At 35.7% G+C, this 20,452-nt stretch overlaps 2 protein-coding genes across 4 annotated transcripts in view; one reads left to right on the top strand and one right to left on the bottom strand.

Annotated features, from left to right (window-relative positions):
* The window catches only part of LOC102527007 (olfactory receptor 2B2), a 187,042-nt gene that overhangs the window by 74,609 nt on the left and 91,981 nt on the right, over positions 1-20,452 (top strand). For all 3 annotated transcript variants that reach the window (XM_072945512.1, XM_072945511.1, XM_006215256.4), the window contains exon 3: positions 14,413-14,553. The gene's annotated coding sequence lies outside the window, so the exon portion shown is untranslated. The remainder of the gene's footprint in view (positions 1-14,412; positions 14,554-20,452) is intronic.
* Positions 5,203-6,147, bottom strand: LOC102535048 (putative olfactory receptor 2B8). Its single transcript, XM_072945501.1, has one exon. It carries the CDS (start codon positions 6,145-6,147, stop codon positions 5,203-5,205), a length of 945 nt encoding a protein of 314 aa, XP_072801602.1.

The following is a 20,452-nucleotide window of genomic DNA, read 5'->3' on the forward strand; positions in this document are numbered from 1 at the left end:
CTGCCGTAGGAGAACATTTTTGCGATGTATGTCAGTTAATGTTTGCCTATATTTTCTTCTAGGAGGTTTATTGTATCTTGTCTTATGTTTAAGTCTTTGATCCATTTTGAGTTTATTTTTGTGTGTGGTGTAAGGGAGTGTTCTCACTTCACTGATTTACATGCTGTTGTCCAGTTTTTCCAACACCATTTGCTGAAGAGACTGTCTTTATTCCAGAAAGTCGGTTATTTTAAATTTATGAGCCATGTAGTTCCTTTTTAAAAATGATTTTTGAGAACATTGTATCTGAATAGCAGATGACCCAAGTCCTGTTTTGTATTCTGCATATTTTACTTACTGTAATGCGACAAAAGTTTCAAAGGGTAATAAATGTTTAGATAATTCTTCTTCACACTGTTTTGTAGTTTGTTTCAGGCATCAATTGGTCAAGGCAAAGGCCTTGTATCTCACATCTGGCAAAGGGCTCATGAAATTTGAATTCATTGACGTATAAAAATATGGGAAATGGCCCCTGATTCCCAGGAAACCCCAAGTTTTGTGGAAACTCGCTGAGATTCAGCAGAAGAAAATTGAAAGAATAAATAAAATGCCTATTAGTTTAAAAATATATGCCTAAGCTTTACTACACTATCTAGTTATGAAATAACTGTCATACAATTCTAAGTTATGAGTACAATATAAACATCCTAGATTTGCTAGGAAGAGGGCTCTGTGTAAATGCAGAAATGAGAACCAGATGGATCACGGGATGCTCTCCGTGAGTGAGTTATAGGGACTGGATACTCTTGCTCCTTTCCAAACAATCTATTCTATTGATTTATCTTGTTTAGTGGATTAAATTTAAAAATTTATATTTTTATTGAAGTGTAGTTGATTTACAACCTTAGCTTCAGGTGTACAGCCAAGCAATTTGATGGATTTATATTAAGCAGTCTGTACTGAATGAAATCTCTGAGGTCTTTAAAAACTGCAAATTCTTCTGATCAGGCAGTCATTTCTAGGATAGCAGAACCTCTTTGGAGAGTAAAGCTCTTCAGTTGTACCTGGACATTTCCAATGAATAGAAATTGGGACACTCATGGTCAATTGAACGTCACGGTTCGTTGTCAAAGCCTTTCTCAGGGGCCCACCCCTGATTCTGTGTTAGCAGGTCACAAATAGTGCTTACCAAGTATTTTTCAGTCCATATTTCAAGTATTTGAGGATTATTAAATAGTCTTGCAAGATTCACTTTGGACTTTGGAAAGTTTCTTTATTAATCTATCCACTGAATGTGAACTCTGTTTTAATGTATGTGAAGAGAACATCTTGGCATAACAATGTGTCATTTTTAGCATGAAATCAACCTCTCTCTGGGTTTATTCCCCATCTTGGAAAAAGCCTCCTGTATTTCAGAAAGAATATTTCTCCTCATATTCCTCCACAACCTGTTATATTTTGGTTTGTACTTGGGTTGAAATAATGTATATATTAATATGTCATAATATATCATCACATACAGAGAGCAATATACACATGCACAAAGCATGCACTCCACATGCAATCTCTTGTCGGTCAGTCTCTTAACTCTTTCCTGAGGATGAATAGTAGAAGAAAATATGTTTCCTTTAGTTCATACCAGTTAGAAGTTATAGGTTTATAAATGATGTAATTCCAGTGTTTTCTGAAATAAGTACATATACAGATAAGTAAAAGTGGCAACTTTTGTTTGTTTGTTTCTTTTTAAGTGAGTGATATCAACTGCTGTTTATAAATCAGTGAACCATGGCACTGAGAGAATAATGGATTCTGCACAGTCAACAACCACCATGCTAGGACCATGGTTCCAATCTAAGGTCCTCCAGCTTTAAATGCCTATACCCTAACCACCAAACTTTCTTTTTTTTTTTTTAACATTTTTTATTGATTTATAATCACTTCACAATGTTGTGTCAAATTCCAGTGTTCAGCACCGGACTTTCAAAAGCGAATGCTTTCCTTTAAAAATGCACGAGGTTCTTGGTCTTCTGTGTTAGTTTCTCTATAAAACTTCTCATGTTCAGATTAAATTTGTACGATGAAACCATGATTTTTGTATAGACATTTGCTTTCTAACAGGATTCTTTATTGATTTTTAGGTTCCACTCTCTTTTTTTGCTGCATGTTGTAGGAAAGCAACTTCGTTTCTCTGTATCCCACGACACACTACTTCAAAGAAATGGAAAATTCAAATCCTGCTCACTATTAGTGTAATTAAAAACCAGAAAACATGACAAAACTAGTCAGTTCCCTTGCCTGTTGAGCATGGCCTCAAGATCTGTGTGTCTAATCATGAGGAAAGTATTCCCAGGGCACATGTAAGACTCCTACTCATTATGGGACTGCATCTGAAGAGTTTCTAGTAATAGAAGTTGTATTTTAAATTTCTATAATGTCTGTTTAATTCTTTCACTATATTGCTATTTTCTTGTGAAATTCTCTTTCCTTTCATCCCCGCCCCCATCTTTTCTTCTGTTTGTCTTGAATGTGTTAATCATAGCTATTTTAATGTCTTGGGCTGCAAATTCCTTATCTAGATGATCTATTCCTCTGATCTACTGTCATTTCCCCCTCAACTGTCAGTCTTATGATCTTCCTTCTTTTCATGTCTTTTGCTTTTTAATTATATACCATACATAGTGTATAAAAGAACCAAAGAGGATCCAGGTGACGTATCTTCCTCCAGGGGGAGTTCTACATTTTCTTGCATATGAGTTGGTCAGGCTGCCTTGAAGACATAAATTCAGCCTACCTCTTGTTCCATTGCTTTCCTCAGACAAGGGTCCTGCTGGGATTTAGATAGAAAATCTGGGAAGTCTTATTTTATCAGCCTTGAAAGGCTGTGGAAGTTTACGTTTAAAACGTTCAGCTTAGCTATTTAGCCCCCTGCTCTATGCTAACTCAAAATTTGGCAAATGCCTTAAAGAAGTGAACTGTGTGGTAGAGACAGGATCCCTTTCCCTAGTGGGTTTTTGTTTCCTAAGCATACTGGAACTGCAGGATATTTTATTCTGTGTTTTTGAATCTTTTGGTCTGGGTCTCTGGCTTCCCAAGTAGTCCACTGAAAACGGAAATGTACACTGGAAACATTTGGTTGTGTATTTAAAGTCTTTTAAAAGTATTCAATTTGTCAGTCCAGCCTTAAATGACTTTTATGATGTTTTTTTGTCCTTGGCAAAGTCTATCTGGGCCAAGCCCAACCCTCAGCTCACACTCAGGCTTGTCCATGGCTCCATGGGAAAAAAAAATGCAGCCCCTCTTCAGCTCAGTAGGGTTTTTCCTCTCTGTAATTTTTGTCTACATGAACCTCATCACTTCCACGGCTTTCTAATGGCTTTGAAAATATGGTTGTTAAAATTAATTTGGCCTTTTCACATACATTTACCCCTCAGTCTTGGCAAGGGATTAGTTCCAGGAGCACCCACCACCTGTGCCACCCCCATACCCCAGTATGCAGGTGATCAAATCCCTTATAGAAAATGTCAGATCAAATGGATCCATGGTTGGCTGAATCTCTGGCTACTGAGGGCCTACCGTACTTGCAGTGGGAACGTTGCCCAGCTGTAACGTAATACATCCTCTTAGGAAGTGTAAGTCACAAAAGGTTACCTTAAGTGAAATAATATAGTGAATTAGGAATGTTTATTTGCTGAAAAGGAAAATAGTAAACATTTAGATGGTTGTAGAGTATGGAACTTTTGTGTCATAAACATGGTACGATAATCATGAAGCTGTCATGATTTGAAGGATCCAAGGAATTGTTATTAAAATAATCATATCTTCTCTATTACACTCAGAATATGATCAGAAATCACTGAAAATTATTTATTAGAAGCAGAGACAAGAACAGTAAGGAACTCAAGCATTTGCTAGTAAATTTTCATGTAAGGAAAGAAAAATCCTTGCTCTTCTATTATTTCATTAGCATAATAATCCATGAACAAACCATCAAACTTGCCATTATTAAATCAGGAATATTTAAGAAGAAAATATTTATATCAACTGCACATTGAGTTTACCAGAAAATTATTTCTGTTTTTTACTTTGTTTTATAAATTCCTTTCAATATCTGCCTTTTTACTAATGCACTATCAAATATTGAAAAATCTTGAAATCCCTGGTGAATGAAAATATCTTTTGGTACACTTTTTGTACACTACATATATGCAAATACACACAGATATACAAACAAACAGACACTAAACATCATCTTCAAAATATAGTTCGTTTAAAGCAATATAATACCCAGTAGTAAAAATTTCATTTGAAAATTATCAGTATGATTTTTGCCTTAAGACCTGGCCACTAAGTATGTGGAATGAAGAAGAGCCCAGAGACTCACTGTACATACAGATTATCTTTGATTGAAGTTTTCAAAGGAAAGTTAGATAAGGTTCATTCCAGTTGGCTAAACAGTAGTATTATCAAAGTACTTTGAATCTATTAATTAGGTTCAATGGATGCAAGAAACTTAGACCATTTGGAATATAAACCCAAATTTTGTGTAAAAGGGACGAAAAACTGAGTTTGATGATTTAGTATCCAAGTATTCCATTAATTTCTGGGTTATTTAAAACTTTTTAGAAGTAAATGATTTGAAGTACAGCGTACATACAGAAAGTGCAAGTACCTTAAGTGTAAGGTGTGGTGAATTCTCACAAATTGTATACCTTATACAAGCAGCATCGAGATGAAGAATCACATGACCAGAACACCAGAGTGCCTATCCCCGCTTTCTCCTTCCACTGAGGAACTACTACTCCGAAGTGAACCGCTGTTCTGACTTCTGTTGCCACAGATTCACTTTTGCTGGTTTTGAATTTTATACAAGTGGAATCACACAGTAGGACTTGTTTTGTGTCTATCCTTTTCACTCATCATTATGTTTGTAAAAATGGTTCATATTGTTGTATGTATTATTATTTGCATAGTGTATTATTGCAGAGTACATGATATACCATAGTTCATTTTTAGCTTATCTTATTTAACTTATATTCTCCCCACTAGAAGGTTTGAATCCATGGAGACAGGGCTCTCTGTTTCACTGATACATCTCAAGTACCTAGAACTGTGCCTCATACATAGCGAGTGGTTTATAAAGATGTGTTGAATTAAGTTAGGACTGGTGTTTAGTCATTCAGAAATCTCCCAATGCACAATATCTTGGGCCTTGCAAATTCTGCATTAACTCTGTCTCAAGTCTCTGTTTCTTCTCACTAGTCTCCTTAGTGCCCCCTTGACTTCCTTGTTCCTCAAAGTGTAAATCAGGGGATTCAGCAGGGGAGTCACCAGAGTATAGAACAGTGCAATGCTTTTGTTCACATCCTGGGAATAACTGGAGGGAGGCTGGAGGTACATGGAGATGAGTGTCCCAAAGAAAATAATCACTACCATTAGGTGAGAACCACAGGTTCCAAAAGCCTTCCTCCTCCCCTGGGCGGACTTTATTTTCAGGACTGCGTGGGTAATGTGACCATAGGATACTAAGATGAGTGACAGGGGCACCACCAAGAAGAAGACACTGACAGCAAAGAGTTCAGCCTCGTTGATGGAGGTGTTGGTGCAGGCCAGTTTCAGCATCACTGGAACTTCACAGAAGAAATGGTCCACTTGGTTTTTACCACAGAAGGGAAGAGTCATGGTCAATGCTGTGTGTACTATAGAATTGCCAAAGCCTGTGAGCCAAGCGGTTACAACCAGCTGCAAACAAAGCTGAGGGTGCATGTTCACCATGTAGCGGAGCGGGCGGCACACAGCTGCATAGCGGTCATAGGCCATGACAGACAGGAGGACACACTCGACTCCCCCAAGTCCCAAGGCGATGAAGAGCTGGGTCACACAACCACCATAGGTGATGGTCTTGTCCTTCCCCTTAATGTTGGCCAGTGTCTGAGGGACAGTGCAAGTAGTCAAACAAAGATCCATAAAAGAGAGATTGGAGAGGAAGAAATACATAGGGGTATGGAGGTGAGCATCCACAATTGACAAAAGTATAATGGTGCCATTGCCTACAAAGCTCAAACAGTAGATAATCAGGATGACCACAAAGAGAGCCGTTTCCAGGTGAGGCCGATTGGAGAAGCCCAGGAGAGTGAATCCAGAGAAGGTGCTGTCATTAGCTCTTTCCATTGTACTCTACCTCTTGAAATAAGAGGACTGCAGACTTTTATGTTGCATGTTTAATCCACCTCTTTTTTCCTGGAGTCAATAGAGTTTGGTTGGCAGCTTGAGGCATGTTGACAGTTACTTTCTTGTTGGCAAGAAAGAGGGTGATAAATAGCTACTAATGTGAGCACCTTGCATGTTTCAGGCACTGGCCTAAGCACGCGCTCTCCATTGTGTCACGACAACACAATGGGCTTGGTATCATCATGATCTCTGTTAAAATGATGAAGGAAATAAGAGTTAAAGAGGTGCAGTAATTTTATCAGAGTGATGTACCTACCGAACATAGAGGCAGGATTCAAAGTGACTCTACACTATGCGTTTTTAACTGCAAGGGATACTATCTTTATCATTGTATGAACTACAAATACAACTCATGTTTCTCCAAGAGTTAAAACTAATTGTTCTAAATAATTGCAAATAATGCTGCTCAGTACTTCTATTTTTTTCCCTCAAGGATTGTGCTATTTCGGACTGATTATTGTGCTATTTTGTGTAGAGAGAACAATTTTTTTCTGTAGATGCATATATAATAAATTTTTTGATAATAAAATTTTCTATTAATTTTATCCAAAGGGGAGCAATACATTTAATGCATAAAGCAAGGGAACCTTTGATGTGGAGCCTGAAATCATGTTTATTGATTGGAAATCTTCTATAGGAAATGATTTAAGAATTCATGTTGCATCCAAACTTCATGTTCCAGGAGGACTAATCCTGAGCAGTCTTCATTGTTACCACTTTCAGTAAAAACTCAGGAAACCATCAATTAGTTTCTCCTTTTATTTTAATTTAGAATTCTTTTAAAATTCTTTAATGCGATAGAGCAAATATTCTTTTTCATGTGCACTTCCTATAAATACAAACCTCACATTAATCATTCTGTTTTCTATTATAATTGCCTTGTCTCGTCTTTTAAATCAATCAGTCCCCTCTCTCTTTCTCTCTCTCACACATACACGCATGCACACACACACACACACACACACACACGGACTCACACACGGACTCACACACAAATTCACACACCATGAGGCAAATTTAATAGTAAACAATACCTAAAGAAGAGACATATGTCATAATAGCACAATAGCCTAGAAAAAGTCCAGTATATATAGATTCACAAAACATTTTGTTGAATAAATGAAAGTATGGAGGAAGTTTAAAAACTATAGGAGACTATTGAAAGTGAATTGAGGAATTACAGTAATTTATAAATGTACAAGTGGGAAACAAAAGAAATCTTGTGGAACAGTTATTAAGCAGTCTTGACAATTCTAATTTTGGAAATTTTTTTAATTCTGGGTTTTATGGAAACTCTATCTTTCGTAAACATCACTTTTTTATTAGCATAACCCATGACCAGGGAAGAAGATATTCTGCCACCTCTCAGTTATGCCTTTTCTCTTGGATTCTTAGTACCGCTTTTCCTTTCATTCTTAATTTTTAAAGTAGTTGTTTTGGTGGTTTGGTGGGTGTTGTTAGTGTGGGGCCAAAGAGTACAGTTAACTTGGAATAAAAAGTTCTAAAATGCAATAGGTGGGATCAGGATACTTGGATTCTAAGTATCAATCTGCTGCTAATAAGTTTGAGATTCTAAAGACTGACCTCCCATTTCTATGTCCTGGTGCTTTCTACTTCCAAATAATAGGATAATGTTATTAGCTTTTAATAAGAAAGAAAAGAGAGAAATGTTTTCGTTCTCTACTGAAATCTGGTAGGTTTTATTTTCCATTAGATCTATTGTTGTATTTTGAGTGAGTTCTTCTCAGTCCCTGCACATTCTTCAGTGACAACACGGTTCTTAATTTCTCAATCTTCCAGATGATCAGGCCTTGTTTGAAAATACCCAGAATCATAAAACTGGCATTAGTCACTCTAATTTGTTTTATCAAGTGTTGTTGGTGCTTACCTTGGCATCTTCCTTCTATTCTTGTACTTTAAGGGTCACGGGGAAGCAGCTTTTCTTCTCTAGTCCATCGTGGTGCCCAGTTGAAGTCTCTTACAATGTTTTTGAATAGGCTGTTTCTCAGAGATCACTGAACTAACTCATAATTCAGTCTTAAACATGATGGTAAATGATTTTTTTTCCTCAGTGTTGCACAGAATGTGATCTGAAGTAAGAAAACATCCATTCTGATAAGAATATGTAAAATTTTTTGTACCTACAAAAGTAGAATTAAACCGACATGGGCATTTAATGCAAACTTCAATGTATTGTATTGTTTTTTCTACTCTGGTATAACACACAGTACCGCAAAGTAGCTGGTTTAAGACAACAGAAATTTATGGCCACACAGTTCTTGAGACTGGAAGTCCAAAATTAAGGTGTTCCAGGACCTGTGAAACCTGTATGAGAGAACACATTCTTGCAACTTTGTAGCTTGTGGTGGTTTGCTGGCAATTTTCAGAGTTCCTTGGCTTGCGGCTGCAGTCCTTCAGTTACTTCCTTGGTGTACTTAGGCAGTGTCCCTGCCTTTCGGTCTCTCCCGTTCCTCTTAGAAGAATATCAGTCATGTTGGAATAGAGACCACATTAGTGTGTATAACTTCATCTTAACTTCATTACATCTGCAAAGAGCTTGTTTTCAAATAAGGTCACATTAACAGGAATCTGGTTTAGGATTTCAACCTATCATTTGAAGGGATGGTTGCAGGACTCGATTCATCGAATAGCAATAGTATAATGTAACCAAGCCTGAGAAATTATAACAATTCTTAATTATAAATGCCTGCTATGCAGGGCTAAGCCTAAGATGCAGGAATTAGTTCTATCGTATGCCAAGTTCATAAATTTTGATCATGAAAATTGCTAAGGTGATTCTTGATAGTGTTGTTATTTTCTTACTCTGAAATGTGTGTAGATGGCAGAAGTTTATAGGGAAAAATTGACTCCCCTTACTTGGCATGAATGTCTGGTGAAGGTTACTTTCCCATACACACCTTTGTTACACTTCATAGACCTACAACCTCAGTATAGATTGTATGCTAATAAGACCTAACATTTGAATTGGTTTCAATTGGAAAATACTTACATCTTTTCATTTCTGTAGTGAAGTGGTGTTCAGCTAATTTGGAGTTCAGATTCCTCTTGCAGTTTAGAACTTAGTATAAGTAAAATAGCAAACTCATGCATAGACACCATATCTGCAGTTTGCATCACCACATGTTGGGGCAAAGGAACAATGTCCATTGGCCTTTGGGACACTTGAGTTGGTGTTGGACTAAGAATATGGCGTCTTCTTCAAAAACAAATACAAAGGTTAAAGATGTGCAACTACTTTTGGAAGAACCCAGATAGTCTTGAAAGACCACTGAAATTCTCTGAAACTAGAAGATTGGTATATTGATGGGAATGTTAATATCAGGAAGATGAAACCACATGATTGCTGGTCTCCTATGAAAGCTAGTACATTGAATGATTATCAAGTGAGAGGTGGTCCTGGAATTGGAGAAAGGTGTGAAGGAATGAAGTAGATAGAGCAGAATCCTTAGAACAAATACAGAGCCATGTATTTAAATATGCTTTAAAATATGCCAGGCTTGGAAGTGGTTAGTTATCAGAGGCAAGGAAATTGAAAATTTCTACTCACTCAGGCTGTCTTAAAGGTAGAAGTATTTCTTTTAAAACTTGTTGTTAGCACAACTTGTGTCATCCCCACAGTTTTCCCAGGAAGAATCTGCACTCATTTTATAGAATGTTTCAGTGCATAAGTGTTTGTATACATTAGAGTAGACAATTGATTCTGTAACGAAACAGATGTTGGTATCTGTGAATTCTACGAATCTGCCTGTGAATCAAAGGGCTAATTTTATATCGAGGGATATTTTTATAAGCTACCAAAGTCCAAGTACACGCTTTAGAGACTGAAGACTTGAGGATGTGTTTGTTTTTATTGGCCCCAAGAGTGCCCTGCCCCATGTAACTCATTATCTTCGGTTCAAGTATCCAGAGTTTGACTGCCTCTAGGGAGCACCCAAGGAGGGAGACTCTGGAGAGGTGATATCAGCATAGTCAATCTTTTCCTGCCCAATTGGTTAGGAGTGAACCTATTGTCTCTACTTTATTTCCAAAACCCAAATCGAGTAGTACTGATTGCAAATTTTTTGTTAGTCTTTAAATTCTTTTCTAAAATTGAGATATAGTTATATTTCACTTTATATATTCATTTCTTTTTATTTAATTTTAAGATATAGTTTTTCTAGAATATTATTTGTCTATTTGAAATTCAGAACTAGTGGTTTTCCTAAAGTTTTTATTATCTATATATATTTTTAATTGAAGTATAGTCAGTTTACAATGTTGTGTCAATTTCTGGTGTACAGCATAATGTTTCAGTGATACATATACACACATATATTCATTTTCATATTCTTTTTCAATATAGTTTACTGCAAGATACTGAATATTATAACTCTAGACCTCCTCTTTAGTTCTAGACTAAAGCAAATGGAGTCTGGTCCATATACACATGGATTATTTATGAACTCTAAAATTTTAGTGATTTTACAATCTAGCTTTCATCTTCTGAAAACAGCTCTTGTTTGCATGTCAGATTTTCAGAATGTCAATACCAAAGACTTAGTAAGCTCAGTGAGAACCCCTTGAGTTATACTTGATCCTTTCTTTTGGCCCCAACATTGAATCTAAGCTTTATTGATTGTCTCTGGCATGTACTTAGACTACATTCATACGTTTTCCACTTGTTATTAGTATAATAGCTAAGATCATTTTACCCTTGCATGAATCATGTAATTAATCTCCTACGATATCTACCAACCAAGCCAACTATCAGATTTCGTAGTGTTATCTGAATTCTTTTTCATAAACTGCATTATCACATCCCTTCGTTCTTAAAAATAGTTTTGGCTACCATTGTCTATAAGATTAAATAAAAGTGTTAGAGATGTTAATAAAGAAAAATATCACTATTTTTGGGCATTGAATATATACAGATTTGATTTTTATCTTCTCTTTGCTTTGCTTATCTGATTCTACATTAACATTTACCATGAATTTTAATGTGATGGTAGAAATGCTATATATTGAAGCAAAATTACAATTTTCTCGACAGGTTTTCAAAGCAATACTCTAGTATTTTATTTAGATTTGTCCTAAGAAGTCTCAATATTGGAAACTTTAAGATTTAAATCAATAAAAGTGAATATTAAAATTAGAATAATAGAGACTAATCTATGCAGTTTGTCTAGTTGTGATACATATATACTGCGTAATTTTTAAATGGGGACAATTTATAATTATTGAATATCAATTGGGCATCTCAGTTTAAAGCCATTTGAAATGCGTCATAATTGCATTGTTTTCACATTTACAGAATTAGCAAAAGATGATATGTAAAACATAATTGAGGACATAAAGAATTTAACAATGATTTCACAAAGTAAAATTATAGTGATTAAAGGAGCTCCTCAAGATTCTCTCCTTTTTGGAGCGAGAGGTGATTGGTAGCTATGTATGTTTTCTGCAGGATTAAAAGAAATCAGACTCAGTTAAAAAGAGATTGGAACTGTTCTTGTTTAGAAAGTGTATGTGGTATGGCTTTTAAAGCCAAGCTACTACTAATGCTATGAGTACTGTCTAGAGTCACATCACGTGACTTTTAAGTTTGTTCCTTTTCCTAGATTTTTCACCCTTGAAATCTAGAATGTCTATCTGAATTATTTTCTAACTTCGCTTTCTTGGTCAATATTATTTAGCTCATTGACTTGTCATTTTTATATACTACTGTGATTTGTTAGAATTATGGACAACATACACGTGCTTTATTTAATGCTTCATCATAGTAGGTACACTAAAAGGATTCTCCTCTCAAGAAAGAGGAAGTCAAATCTCAGCAATTAATGTTCTTCTTTAGGGCATTTTTTTTAAATTCACCACTTTGGAAATATTAAAGCCCAATTCTGTTTAGCCACTTGATGTGGCTGCTTGGATTAGTCAGCTCTTGGACCTCTTTCTATTTGTTTCCCCATTGAAGATGATCAATCAGCACTTACTTTTTTTGATGTAGTTAGTATTGATCCTGTGGTTATTTGTCTAATTTAAAAGATTCCCTGCTTACATAAATAGAAAAAACATGCATATGTTATAAACAAGCACATACATGTTGTTCCCATATATAGGAACATTCCCTAGATTAAAATATCAATTTAAAAAGTGAACATGTCAGTCTTAGTAGAAGCAAACCTGTAAATGTTGGGAACATGAAAATGCTGTGGTTATTTTCTGCATTAATTAACGTTGTTCTGGTGGTGTTAGCCAGTAAAATTAAACAGGAAAAAAACCAAGAACTTAAAAAAATAAGAGCTTCTTGGAAATGAAGGAACAACATATTTGTATTTGCATCAAATATGGTTATATAATTTAAAAGTTAGAGCTATAAATGTTTCCTCCCAAAGAAGTTATTTACCAAGCTTATGGATTATGGAATTATTTTTCAAAATCAATAATTTTAACACATTCAAAGAAGAGTCTTTTGGAAAATATAGTGTGATAAAGATCGTGGTTATAATACTAACAAAGAAAACAGCAAGTAGGAAATCTGAATAGCATTTGTCATATATAGGAATTATTTAAGATGGCCGTCTGTAACCCCAGGCTTCCTAATAAATTTATTGTCTTGGTTATTATAAATGCCACCATGTTTTCTCACTTATAAAGGATACTCTTAATGCATGTAAGAGAACAGAGATTTTTCCACTTGGCCTACAGTTCCTGAAGGGACAGTATTTGTATTTCTCTTATAATCTTTGATCGTATGAAGTGGGGATGTCTGGACAAAAGTTCCAGGCAGATATTGGAGCTCAGAAGGGATTCAAATGAAAACACTAACTTTCATTTTTGAAAAATAAATGTTCTTGGAAACCTCAGCAACTTAGTAAGTCTAAAATGCCTCAACGTTTTAAAAAGTTTTAGGTTCACTGTGTACTTAATATTTCTGTAAAGCTGACGTGTAAAGTGACTAGGGGAGAAAGAATAGTATATGGTATTCATAATAAAAGATTGGCTTGTTATCCATACAAACACATAGATTTATGCATACATGCACAGTGTTTTGTAACTATTTGCCTATACATACGAAGTATGTTCTTTGGAAATTCATAGAAACCATTCTCTTCATGGTGGACTCTGTGGCAAGGTAAGTGAAATGCAAGGAACAACCATGTTGAAAGGAGTTGAGATATAACAAGGGAAGGGGGTAGAAAGAAGAGGAGACAGAGGAATTGAAGAAGACAAAGATATCTGAAGAGGGAGCTCTAACTCAAACACCAATAGAAGATGGATTGTTAACAAAATAAATTGAAACAGGTACAGAATACCAACTATCAAAAATTAAATACAATGTAACTAAAGCACTTCACAATTCAAACTGTTGAATAGAAAATTTTATTTATATTTAAAAAGCAATTCGTTTTTAAAAGTTACAACCCAGAACTTAAACAATTCATAGCTAGAATTTTGTACTCCTTGATCAAAATCTTCCATTTTCTGACCTCCCAGCCCCTGTCAACCTACATTCTATTCTGTTTCTATAAGTTTGGCTGTTTTAGATATTACAAGGAGATTAAAATCTTACTTGAACTGACACAGCTTCTAAGTGATGGGGCTAAGAGTGAACCTAAATATTCAGAGTCCAAAGTTATGCTCATTCCATAAAGAAGAACTATGAAATAGGTCTTTAAAACATTCCTTCTAATAAGCTCTCACTCTTACTAGGTAGAGACTAATGGTTACTAAAAGGTGGGAATCAACTTTTCTGAGTGTTTTAGTCAACTTGCTGTACATTCAACGTTTTCCTCAGTGTGATTGTGAGCTTTGTGTTTATAATTGTCAAATTTAAGCTGCCGTTAATTTACATAGTTTAACTAGTTAAGAGTGAAAGATTTAGTGTCAAAGTGAGTAAAGTAAAATGAATTTTCATTTCTGTTCAAAAAGAAATTGATATTATTTTTTGTTTTCCTATATATATACATCAACTGGAATACTAATCATTCGTTGGTGAAATAATGAAATAAGATACAGTAAACCAAGTTTTGGAAGCTTTTTTATGCAAATGAGTGGGTGCGTGTATATGCAATTGCTCACTTCGGGTTGGGAGGGAGTGTGTGATGGAAATGTAGCTTGTGATCTCTGGGCTCTTTCCACATGTTTTGGGGTTATAGTGCTCCCAGTCATTTCCCTACAAGACTGACTATACCTGATTTTCTTTAGGTTCCAGAAAATGCCCACAAAGATGAAATAGATTGGGAGAATCTTTCAAGAACCTTACAGTATAATAGAGTGTCCATCTCCAGTCCATGGATACTCTGCTTAGATGGGAACCTCCAGAGTCACATCTTGCACAGGACAGGGGTAAGTGACTGACTGTTATGTGGAATAGAAAGTGAGCAGATTTGTTGCTTGACTTTTGGTGGAACTATAAATGTGTATATTCCATATGTCCCATCTTTTGGGTAAGATGATCATGTATGTGAAAATTCCTTGAAGAAGTGAATTATTTTTCAATATAGAGTAAACAACATGCTTGCTTTGTAGTCTGGCACTATATTGTATCTCTCTTGTAATTACTTCAATGCATTGTGAGATTTTTGATTTTGAGAATCCTTTTCCCCATCATTTTAGTGTTTTCGTATCATTTTCCTTCTGTTTCACTTTCAGTGTATGTCTTTGTTCTCCATTTAACTCGTCTCAGTATATATCTAAAGTCTCTCTCAGTTCCTGTTATTTCTCCTTCTAGATTTGTCTTCTGGATAATTGTCTGTTTTTCTGAGCCCTTTCTTTTCCACATTCCCCATTTGGGCTCTTTATCCATCTATCAGTGGTACCTACAGATATCCAAAAGCATGGTAGCTATACAGGGATGGTTGCATTTCTTAGGAAGTTTGCACGTTTACTCCTACTTATCTCAGGTAGAGGACTAGTATTAAGGAAGAGAATCAGACAGCTCGAAATAACTCACAGACCAGAAATAGTCTGTGCATTATTAATTTACTGAATGATAGCAATTTAGACATTTCAAATAAAAGTGTGTCCTCACTATTCTAGCTGTTCAGAGAGGATGGGGTCCTGGAACCTGGTGGAGATGTGTTCCTGTCCTGTTATGCTGCCCTATAACATGGCGATAACTTCAGTGTTATTCCTTATGTCCTGTGGCTGTCTCTCTCTCTGCCTCTGTCTCTGTCCCTGTCTGTCTTTCTGTCTGTCAGTCTGCCTCTCTCTTTCTGTCTCTCTGTCCCTCTTCTCTGTCTCTTTGTATAAACATATTGAATTTAAAGAGCAATTAAAAAATGAATAGTCATGATATTGCCCTCCTTAACTCAAACCTGGACACTGCCTCTGACAGCCTGTACCTAATCATGTCCCCTTTTCTCCTCCGTGATCTTAACTTTGTTATACTCAGCTTTTTGATGTTGTTTTTAGTGTTGGTTATAATTTTTGCCTATAACCACGGTTTTACCACTCCTGTTTGCATTCATAAACAGCAGTTTGTTTTACCTGTTTTAGAACTTTATGTAGAGATATTGACTATTTTGTGAGTTGCATCTTTTGCTAAACATTTTTTGAGAAAGGTAGCGTTTTGATTTGTTTAGCTGCATTTTGTTTATAGTTGTTGTTGTTCAATCCTCTGTTGTGTGAATAGTCCACAGTTTACCAATTTTAGTGTCAATGGGCATTTGGATTGTTTTCAGGTTTTGATTAATAGAAAAAATGCTGATATGAGCATTCTTGTACATGTCTCTTGGGACTCATGACCAACAACTACTTTAATGAAGAATACTAAAGGTAGGAATGTGAAAATTGCAGACAGCATTACTAGATAACAGCCAAATTATTATCCAAATGGTGAACTGGAAAGAAAAGCATTAATAGCGGTCTGGATTCTGTCCCTCCCCTGGACAACGTAAGCAGCATTTGTCTTTACTAGACCTCCTTATAAATATTATGATGGGATTTAATTAGTAGGGAGATAACAGAATGTTCTAATCTAAGAATGTTTTCAAGAGATATGTCTCTAGGCTGAATATTACAAATAAACCTGGAATTCATGGATATATGGAAGAGTTGTCTATAGAATATAAATGAATCACAGAGAATTAGTGACATTGAGCATTTTTTCATGTGCCTGTTGATCATTTGTATATCTTCCTTGGAGAATTGCTTGTATAGGTCTTTTGCCCATTTTTGGATTGGGTTGTTTGGTTGTTTCTTATTAAGTCGTATGAGCTGCTTATATATTCTGGAGATCAAGCCTTTGTCGGTTTCATTTGCAAAAATTTTCTCTCATTCCGTAGGTTATCTTTTTGTTTTACTGATGGTTTCCTTTGCTGTGCAGAAGCCTTTAAGTTTCATTAGGTCCTATTTGTTTATTCTTGCTTTTATTTCTATTGCTTGAATAGATTGTTCTAGGAGAACATTTTTGAGACGTATGTAAGATAATGTTTTGCCTGTATTTTCTTCAAGGAGGTTTATTGTATCTTGTCTTATGTTTAAGTCTTTGACCCATTTTGAGTTTATTTTTGTGTATGGTGTATGGAGTGTTTTAGCTTCATTGCTTTACATGCTGCTGTCCAGTTTTCCCAACACCATTTGCTGAAGAGACTGTCTTTATTCCATTGTATATTCTTGCCTCCTTTGTCGAAGATGAGTTTACCAAAAGTTTGTGGGTTCATTTCTGGGCTCTCTATTCTGTTCGATTGGTCTATATGTCTGTTTTTGTACCAATACCATGCTGTCTTGATTACTGTAGCTCTATAATGTTGTCTGAAGTCTGGGAGAGTTATTCCTCCAGCCTCTTTCTTTCTCTTCAGTAATGGTTTGGCAATTCTAGGTTTTTGTTGGTTCCATATAAATTTTATTATGATTTGTTCTAGTTCTGTGAAGTATGTCCTGGATAATTTGATAGGGATTGCATTAAATCTGTAGATTGCCTTGGGCAGTGTGACCATTTTAGCAATGAATGACAGAAGCCGTCTGTTCTTGTCTGACTAATGATATATGAAAAACAAGATGCTTCAAAGCTAAATGACTTTCTCTGAGCTAGCTTATACTGCTAACTAGCAATCACCTCTTACTGTGAAACAAAATGTTGTCTGATCTTGATAAAGGGACTTTGTTTTTTGAGGCTGCATTTGGTGTTTAGTACTAAAGCTTTCCAAAGCTGTTGTGTATATTGTCAATTACAAATATATGCTTACAAGTAATTAATTGATTTTCAAAGTTGACTTCTATGAATACATAACCATCGACTTCCTTCCATTTTTCATTAGCAATTTATATAGTTCATTATCTATAATATGGATAGTAATATCTATATATTACTATCTTGGTAAGCCAAAATCATGTTTAACGTAAATGCAGACTAGTTGAATTTAAGCAAACCATGTCAGTTTTGTTAAAAATTCATAGTTTTTTGTTTCATTGTTTGAGTAAATAATTAAAACTTTTGGGTATACAGTGAACAATGTATACAATACTTGATTTTTTTTCCTTAGCCACAGTAAATGTAGTGGTTGCCATCCATTATATTCACCTTAAAGACTAGAATGTGCCCAATTATTAGCTCTATGATCCCGTAGAAGTTGGTTATGAATTACAGTAAGTGAAAAATCATTTGCATATTTACATTTAAAATGAAGTAGCTGAATGAATTCTTATTCATTTGTTATATATTTGTATGTAAAAATTGTTTTTCCAAGTGTGAGAAAAAAATCTTAGGTGGTTGGTAAACATCTAAGTCATTCAAAGATGAGAGCTAACGTGACTGGGAATTCTAGGGAATATTCTGTCCTCTGTCAAATACATGGAATCACAACAAAGAGGAGATTAGGTATCCTCTGGCATTCTTCTTGAGATTCTTTTCCCCTGAGGACTGGAATCTCTGGACAGCTTGGTGATATCAGCTAATTAACAGTAGAGGACAAACATTCTCCAGAAATTCGGTCAGAGCTGATTGTTTCTGTGTGCCAGCCCAATCACAGAGCAGTTTCATGCCACCTTGTCCTGTTGCCCACAGGGATCTCTGTGTCATAGGGCCAGGTCATTGTATTCAGGAGATTTATACTGAGACTTTGGAATTGCCTTTGTTCATCTTCTTACCATCTGCACAGAATGCAGATCTTCAATATCATTTGGAGATGTCTGAGGTCATCATGAGAAAGCATCTTCTTGCTTAAGGAAAGTTTCAGAATAAGCAATGCTTACCTGCACTCACTCCACACAAGCTGCTGTCTGATTCTACATATCCAAGTTCTAATTCCCAGTACTGTATTAAAGATAGTAACTTGGAAATGAGGTGGGAGACAACTTAGGACCTATGGATAAGGTGAATAAAGGTGAGTAGAGTGGAACTTGATCTCTGTGTTGCTTTAGGAATTGGCAAATTAGATTATTTTTCCATTGCAGTTATTGTTGAAACAGAAAGCTAAGTTGGTTTGTGCATATGTCAGCTGGCAAAAGGAACAGAAATTCCTACAGAAATTTACCAAATACAAGAAGTAAACTAAATTGTTCATTTTAGAGGTCAACACTTTGTCCTAGATATTTCATCCTGTTTAGTTCATTCATTATACCTCAGTAAGTACATATGGAAAATAATTAAAAAAACATATTTAGCTGTAATAAAACATGTACTTGAGTAATAGAATAATAGTGTATATATGAATGTAAAAGTTTAAGACTCTAAGCTTCCACTTTTTCACTTGGCTGCTTATTTTCTGTGAAAATAGAGAATATTTCTTAAAATATATTGTCAGTATCTGTATTTTCAAAATGAGGTACAAAAATATTTCCTCAAAGAGGTAAAAATAAACCTAAAATAAATAGGGAGTCTTCAGATTGCTAGGTTGACTGTTACGAGGAGGTTATTCATTTTATGACCATTCAATGCATTGTTATTTTGCATTTTTATTAATGAGAAATGATTCTTCAACTGAGTGCAAAGATCAGTTGAACAGGAAAAAGTTTGGAAGAGAAAAGGGAACCCGTTAGTTTAATTTGTGAATGAGGCAAATGAAAATTTTTCATGAGATTGCCCTGAGGTGAGAATATAATGGACGCTACTGGCCACTCTTCGATCCTTGCACACCCTTATGACTGGGCTCCGTAGGATGAATGCTTTTGGTGTCCCACTCAGATCTTTTTCACTGGCTGATGCAACCATCCAGACCGTCCCTGTTATGAGTATTGGCTGCTCTGTTCTCAGTCATGCTTTTCTTCAGAGTATTGTCCCCAGCTGAATGGGAGCCACACTGTCTCCTGAACCTGGTGGGGGCGGCCCGCAGCCACTAACAGACGCAAAAATCTGGGATATACAGAAGGCTGCCTTTGTGTCAAAGTAGCAGTAAACCTGATACAGCTCATGCTTGATAGCTGTGTTGTTCAATGTGGTAAGTAGCCACAAGTAGCTATGTAAATTTAAGTGAATTACAATTAAATGCAATTTAAAATTCAGTTCCTTAGCTACCACATTTCAAATGATTAGGTAGCAACATGGGGATAGTGGCTATTGTACTAGTCAGTGAAGACAATATTTTTATCATCACAGATAGTTCTATTGGAGAGCCCTATTCCAGCTTCCCATGGGATCAGGCTAACATCATTATGGTTAAGATCACATCCGTTCTTAGCACGCTTTTGGGTCTATTTTGGTTCCCTCATGCCCTTTTTCCTGAAAGCATTCCCTCAAAATACATGCAGTGGCATTCCTACGTTAACCTCTTCTTCCATAAAACCTGATCATTTCTAATACAGCAATAGATCCATGTTCCCCTCATTTATTCCTCCTCCATTGACATCAGGGGCCAGTCCTAATACAGGTCTGAGCTGAACTTACATAGGAGAGAGATGCGTTATTAAGGCAGTGGTGTTTCCGTCATAGCACTGAGGCTGCAGAAGTTTTGCCAGCACTTTTTCAGGAATCATTGAGGAACTGGATAGAGCAGAATTGGTGTGTGAAAGATATCAGTGAGTGTTGTATATTTGAAATATCTTAAAAGCAGACATTATCTTGAGATCACCTGTCTTGAAACTGTATGGTTTACATATCGAGTAGTTTTATTGAAAGACTCATTTTTCCACTAAAATTTTAATTATATGTGAATATTGTACAATTATTGTAATTGTAAACTATTTACTTCTACCACCTGGTATGTGTCAGTACTAAGCACTTAACCTGTTTCATTTGATGCCTATTCTCGTGATTAATATAGTAACATTGTGTTCTTGTGAGATATCATTTTCTATTATATTATTT

This window comes from Vicugna pacos, chromosome 20 (assembly GCF_048564905.1).
Source record: "Vicugna pacos chromosome 20, VicPac4, whole genome shotgun sequence".
Classification (NCBI taxonomy): Eukaryota; Metazoa; Chordata; class Mammalia; order Artiodactyla; family Camelidae; genus Vicugna; species Vicugna pacos.